The following is a 6,843-nucleotide window of genomic DNA, read 5'->3' as shown; positions in this document are numbered from 1 at the left end:
ATATAAAGTATATCTTCCATACCTCTGATTGTTTAGATGCGATTTTTTATATAAGTATGTAACTCCTCTATCGATGTATGCAGATGTATTCAAAAGCAGTAATCTGTCAAAGTAAAATTTGCAGATGTTCATGAAAGGTATGAAGCCTTCGGCATAGCCGAAGACAGCGCTGCTCTTACTTGTTTGTTCTCCGTTAGGAGCTCTAGAAGCATCATATAAAAAGCAATTCTATTAATTTTGAGCTTATAATTTTTTACCGATTTTTGTCCCTCCTGGAATATTTGACAAAGTGGACTTACCACCTTTGCACTCTAAGCCGACGATATACTTCTTATTTTTAATTATGTATTTTTATTTTCCCTTTCATCATCATATAAAAAGCAATTCTATTAATTTTGAGCTTATAATTTTTTACCGATTTTTGTCCCTGCTGGAATATTTGACAAAGTGACTTACCACCTTTGCACTCTAAGCCGACGATATACTTCTTATTTTTAATTATGTATTTTTATTTTCCCTTTCAAGATTTATCACAATCTAATATATGCGGAAAAGTGAAAATAGTACATTTTTACTTTAATTAACGACTCGGCATTTGCAATAAAGGCATATAGCATTTGCATATATAAATATGTAGTTTTTTTGCACTCTAAGTGCAGTTTCCCTTGCTCCGGTTTCCAATTTACTGGCGGAAACCGGGTTATGCGAAAGCTCTATTTCCTTTACCTTTGTTTATTCTAATATTACCAAATCACTTACCCTTTTGAAACTCGCGATCGCTGCAGAAGCGCATAAAAAATTTTCGAGCACCCTCTACGTTATTTTTAATTAAGTTGAGTGTTTTATTAGTTAAGCAGCGAGCCGTGTAGTCGTCGAAACATCTCATACCCCTGTTGAAAACTCTGGAAATAAAGAGCAAAAATTAAAGGATGGGTATTTTTATATGACATGGCACAAACTTGTGGAATATCTAAGACATTCCTAGGCAGATGCAAGGTGCGTTTCAAAAGCTGGGGCAAAACAAAAATATTTTGGAGACAAGGAACCAACTTAAAAAAATAAAACAAAAGTGACCCGAACTAAAAAAAAAAAATATATTTAAACTTATGTACATAAGTATTTACTTAAGAATTATAAAAGTAATTAAATACTTATATACAACTACGTATATATGAAGTGTTTGGGCGGCCAAGAAGTTATCTTAGGATCCATGAACGAATTCTTCGTAGTAAGTTTTTACTGTCTCGACAGCCAGTTCGAAAACGCCTTTTCTCAGAAAACTTTTCAATAACGCCATACTTCAGAATTTGATTGAAAAACACCCTATCTAAGAATTTAGTTGAAGAATGCCCTAGCTCAGAATTCGGTTCAAAAACGAACTATTTCAACTGAAAATATATTTAAAATGTGCTAATATAGGGCGTTTTCTCGGCAGCTCGGATAGGGCGTTTTTCAACAAGTTTTTTAAATAGGGCGTTCTTGAAAATTCTAAAAAATTTGTGATTTTTATTTCAAGCTTTTGTTTAACTAGTACTGTATGTATGTATGTATGTTTGTTTGTTAGGGTCAACTTTGAAGTCAGATTTAAACCTACTTTCCGCCGACCTAGAGACTTGAAACTTTACAGTTGCCTCCGAACCCAAGACAATGTAATATGAAAGATGAGTTAATCCGATAGGTGGCGCAGCAGTCGAGATATTTTAAAACCCTGTATACGTAATCCATATCCATTTAAAACGTATATTAACCAGATGAAAAGGAATAACTCCATAGAAAATTTTTTCTATAGATGGCGGAGGAGTCAAGATATTTGGTAAACCAATATTTATGGCCCGATTTCGTTCATATTTAATTAGATATATTGCCTTAAAAATGTTTTTTTTTTCACTATTAACTTTTTTTAAATGTTTGCTTGCTGATAGTCTGTTTCGGTTTTTTCAATTAAATGCATATGTATGTACATATTATATGGAAAAAAATACGCAAAATTATGTACAAAAAAAAATAGCACTATGTCTTCCAAAAGCAAAAAAATAGTAAAATAAAAATCAAAGTATTCAAACTTGCACTTTATTATCCTAAAATGGGTTCTTAAACTGCATACTCAGAGTGTTTCAAAAATTGATGTCAAAAAATTTTAAAATTTTATGAAAGTTTGAAGAACTTTTCTAAGATTTTCTTTGGTTTAAAACTTTTATTAAACCCTTTTTAGCTAAAGCATGGACAATATGTTAATTAAACATCAACGAAAAAGTTTGGTCTTGAAAACATTTTAATATTTATAGAAAAGACCATTTTGACATTTTTCTCCGAAATTTACACTTACAAACAAGAAATTTTGATGTTATCGACAATTATTCATAATTAAAGAGTTCGAAATTTTCACGAAACATTGATTTTTTCAAAAGTTGCACAAAGATTGAAACATGGATTTATATGGTTTTCTTAAAACAATAAACTATATTTTTATAAACAAATAATAAAAAATAGAAAATATTAAGATAACTGGTCAAATGTGGTCAATATGTGAGTGCCATAGCGTTATAATAAACAGCCATATAAAGGCCATATTTGTTTTTGTTTATTCACGAACATATGTTTGTGGTCAGATGATATTCTTGCCTGCAAGTTTTCGCAAGTAAAAATGTTTCCAGTAGAAATTTTCCAGCTCCCTATCAAATTTTTTGTTCGAAATGTCTCCTACTTTGCAAGCTTTTTGGGCACGAGAACGAAAAAATTTGTGAAAGTTTTCCAAAACTTTTAACAACTTTGAATACGAGTACGCTCCAATAGTAAAACGATATTTTTAATTTTCCTCTATGATGTCAGGATTTTTTAAAGAACTTTGCAGTTTCAAAAATATGACTAATTCCAATAATTCAGAAGTTATAACTTTAACAAGTTTATCTATTGAAAGACATGGGCTTTACCATTCTAACAAAGAAAGAACTTTGAAAATCGGATGGAGAGTTGCTTAGTATTGGTCTTTTAATTGAAACAAAATGTAAATATTTCAAAAAACTTTCTTATCTTCCCGCTCTTATTTGATCGTGAGGCAATAAAAAAAAAATTTTTGTTGTTTATATAAAGGTACATAAAATCAGTTTTCCAAAAGTTATAATTCAATTAAAGTCGAATAAAAAATGGCTTAGTAAAGCCATATTTAGTTATAATTAGTATATCTGCTTTTTTTTCCTAGAAATGTTTTCGTTTTGTTTGTTTTTTATTCATTTTAGTACCTATGACTCTCTTTCTATAATTGTTAATTTATTTACTTGATCTTATAAAACTCTTCCTAGGGCCATCGGAATGCTCTCTTTGCAACAGGGTAGGTGTGTTTATTAAATTATTGCATATTCTAATATTTTATCTTTAAGGTTTTAAGGCAGTGCTAAGGACCTTTGTTGTGCTAAAAAAATGAAGAAAATTCTTATTGTACTACTGGTTCTTGTTTAATAATAATAATAATAATAATAATAATAATAATAATAATAATAATAATAATAATAATAATAATTCGATGGTACTCTGCATTTTGCACAACAGTGGATTGTTTCCATCAGTCCCATTGGCTTACGCTACTGATGTCAAAGAATCTTATGGTTGAAATATTAAATGTCATAGATTACAATATTCGCAAGTGGCTAATTGTAGCAGTACTAACAATTTTGAATGGCAGCTGGGTGGTAACACAAAACATTTATTCTATTTTTGTGAATGAGACAGTCGAGCAACTAGCCTGCACTACGTTCAAAAAGATTTCGTTCCGCGTACGTTGGTGAAAAGAATAGCATAAATATTCTTCTAGTTAATCTATTGGATATTATTTTACCACCTCTGCATATTAAACTGGGTTTAATAAAGTACATAATTTGTGAAAATACTTGACAAAAATGCTCCAACATTCAAATATCGTTTGCCTTTAGAAACAAAAGTAAAGAAGGTGTTTCTTCCGTGTGTGAAAATTTTCTTGAAAACAAGAAGAGTGAACATTATGAAGGCATAGTAAGTGACGTACTGTCTGCCACCATGCCATGGGTTGCAATATCTCCATTAAATTGCACCATCTGCATATGTTTCCATCAAATTTAGGCCACATGAGCTATGACCAAGGTGCACGATTTCACCAGGAAATTCTATAGATTGAACAGCGGTATGTTTTGGTCTCATAAACTAGATATTAGCAGCGACGTAAATAAAAAACAAACGTTTCTAGGAAAAAAAGGAAAAGAACATATAAACTTATTATCACTAAATAAAGCATTAATAAGCCATTTTTTAATCGACTTTAATTGACTTATGACTTAAGTGACTTTTGGATAACTGATTTTATGTACCTTTTTATAAAGATAAAAAAATAATAATAAAATAATCAAATAGGAGCGGGAAAAAATGAAAGTTTTTTGAAAAATTAACGTTTTTCTTTAGCCGATTTTCAAACTTTTTTCTTAGTTAGAAAGGTAAAACCCAGCCTTCCAAACAGAAACAAAAATTCGACCGAAAAAAGGTAAGGTTCTTCTTCTTCTTGAGGTTCTTCTTAAGGTTCAACTTCTTGAAGTTGTAACTTGAAGAATAACAAAGTTTTATTATATTTGTTAGAAAAACTAACAACCGAAGTTATGGAGAAAAACTGTAAGTAAAGTCGTGTCCTATGGGCAATAACAAAACATTTTTTCTATATGAGAACCACTTGTATCACTGTGTTATTTAAAAAATTCAGTGCATTGTAGTATTACAATATAGGCATGAAAGATAAAATACTATAAATAAATAAAAAATTAAATTGTTTGGTTCACAAGGACCAGTAGTTATCAAAAATGTAATTTTAATTAATTTAACTTTTTTAGGCTTATAAACTTAGAAGGAAAAAAATCGCGGAAAAGGTCGAGTGAATATTAGTGCTTAACATATATTTTTTTCAAAAATAAGTATTGCAAAATTTCAAGGTTTTTCAAGGTTTTTTAAGAATAATTTAATCGCCGAGTTTTCTCTTTAATTTGATTCCTACACTTCACTAAATTTTTTAAATATTTTTTCGAAGTAATCATATTTTTCAAATTCAACAGTCCTTAAACCAAATCCTGACGTCAGTTTTATTATATTTGAACCATGGTTTTGCGAATATATTGATTTTATTGTGTGTAAAATTTCACGTCGCATGCGGCTTTATTCCATCAGTTAATTATTCTCACTTCTTCTGGTTTCAACAACAATCTCCAAAAAATCACAGTTATCGGCAGAGGAAAGAAAGTTAAGCACATAATCTATTATATTTGAGTTTTTTCTGGTATTAAAGACGGCTCTGACTGTCATTTAAGACAGCCCATTGCAAATATGGTATGTATAAATTTTATTCCCTCACTTAATTTTTTAAGAGCATTTATTATTGCGAAACGCCTGTCATATATTTCCCCAATTTCATTGTATTTTTCGTGACACATTGAGCTCCCATCAAATGTCGATTACTTTATGCCATTACCCATGTTCTCACGCATTTAAAGCCACATACGTTAACGGTACTCATAGGTAAATACTTGCATCAAGATCCATTAAACGCTAGACGCTTGATTTGCCGCAAAGCCACAGAAATGTGCAAAAGTTACGGCGTGGCGCCCAAAAATAAACAAATAGTACAACTTCCAACAGAAAGCACATTGACATATTTACATACAAATGTATGTGTTTAAAACGTCTACTTTCACTTACGTGCACTTGGATGTGATGTCGCGTTCGTTGATGGCAATCTTTGTGGTTTGTAAAAATTCCATCAGATGTGGCGGCAAATCCTTAAAACACTCGTCAACCATGCGTTTGGTGTCACCGCATTTGCTGTCAGTGCCGGCTGCGGAGTCATTGCTAGCATATTCTGTGTCATTTTGTGAATTGACTGAGCAAATTAAAAGAACCAACAGCAGAAATTGCACAGACATATTAAAGCAAATATAGTAAATCATAGTAACAACGCAGCGATCAAAGACGGAACGGGTGGACGAGCTTATTTAAGCGTTAATTAGTTGATATTCATTTTATTTTACTTAACTAGCAACAATTCAAATTCAAGTAACTATTTTAGTTTAACAGTCACTTTCTTCGATGCTTCTTGTTTAAAAGTTCTTTCGCATTCGCCAAAATACCGCACGCTTTTGCACTGTTACTGTCATCTTATCAGCAATGACTCGCCTTTTATACGAAATGGAGAACAACTCGTTTACATTTACGATAAAATCAACAGTTGTCTTAAATCAAAAGCTCGCTAAACCGTTTGTGCTTTCACGCAGACGCAGTGAAGCTTCATACACGTGCATTTGATATCCTCTTGCCTATCGGTATTTGAAGTGCACGTATGTATGTATGTACATATGTACTTACAAATTACTTAATTGTACGAATGTACGTATTATGAATAAAGTCCATAGTTACATCCTTTACAGCGCCAAGTTTTCAAAAGCAGGTGAACAATACCTAGTTATTATGTTTCAATAAGGAATGCAAGGAATTAATTGCTTCTACCGTGCTTGTGTTATCAAATTCTTGCAATTAAAGCAATCAGCATTATCAAAAAAGCTGTTTTTGAGAACAAATTAACTTTGTTTCCACCAAAAATAAATGCTACGCTAAGAATTGAAAGGCGTACAATAGGAAGTTTTGTGGCATTGATTACACAGGCCAACAAAATTTAAACAATGTTATGTTGACTAAAATATTACAGCCGATTCTTATAGCATTTTTCCTGTAGAATCCGGATCTGACCCTAAAGATATTATATTGGCTCTAGTTTTCGAGCGACTTAGGCGTAAAGGTGCTGAATACCGCGTTGTTGAACACTTTCGAGCCTCTGAAAAA

The 6,843-nt window shown here is 31.5% G+C and overlaps 1 protein-coding gene across 1 annotated transcript in view; it reads right to left on the bottom strand.

Moving 5' to 3' along the window:
* The window catches only part of LOC108361818 (uncharacterized), a 15,082-nt gene extending 8,951 nt beyond the window's left edge, over nucleotides 1–6,131 (bottom strand). The window contains exons 1-2 of the mRNA XM_017614586.1: nucleotides 5,707–6,131; nucleotides 760–902 (exon numbers count right to left, since the gene is read on the bottom strand). Coding sequence (XP_017470075.1) covers nucleotides 760–902; nucleotides 5,707–5,954 — 391 coding nt within the window. The 5' untranslated portion in view covers nucleotides 5,955–6,131. The remainder of the gene's footprint in view (nucleotides 1–759; nucleotides 903–5,706) is intronic.
* Nucleotides 6,132–6,843: the final 712 nt, after the last annotated feature.

Source organism: Rhagoletis zephyria, unplaced genomic scaffold (genome assembly GCF_001687245.7).
Source record: "Rhagoletis zephyria isolate East Lansing unplaced genomic scaffold, Rhagoletis_zephyria_1.1 Rzeph_scaffold_00857, whole genome shotgun sequence".
Lineage (NCBI taxonomy): Eukaryota > Metazoa > Arthropoda > Insecta > Diptera > Tephritidae > Rhagoletis > Rhagoletis zephyria.
The sequence above is the reverse complement of the archived record's forward strand: the minus strand, read 5'-3'. Positions and strand labels throughout refer to the sequence as shown.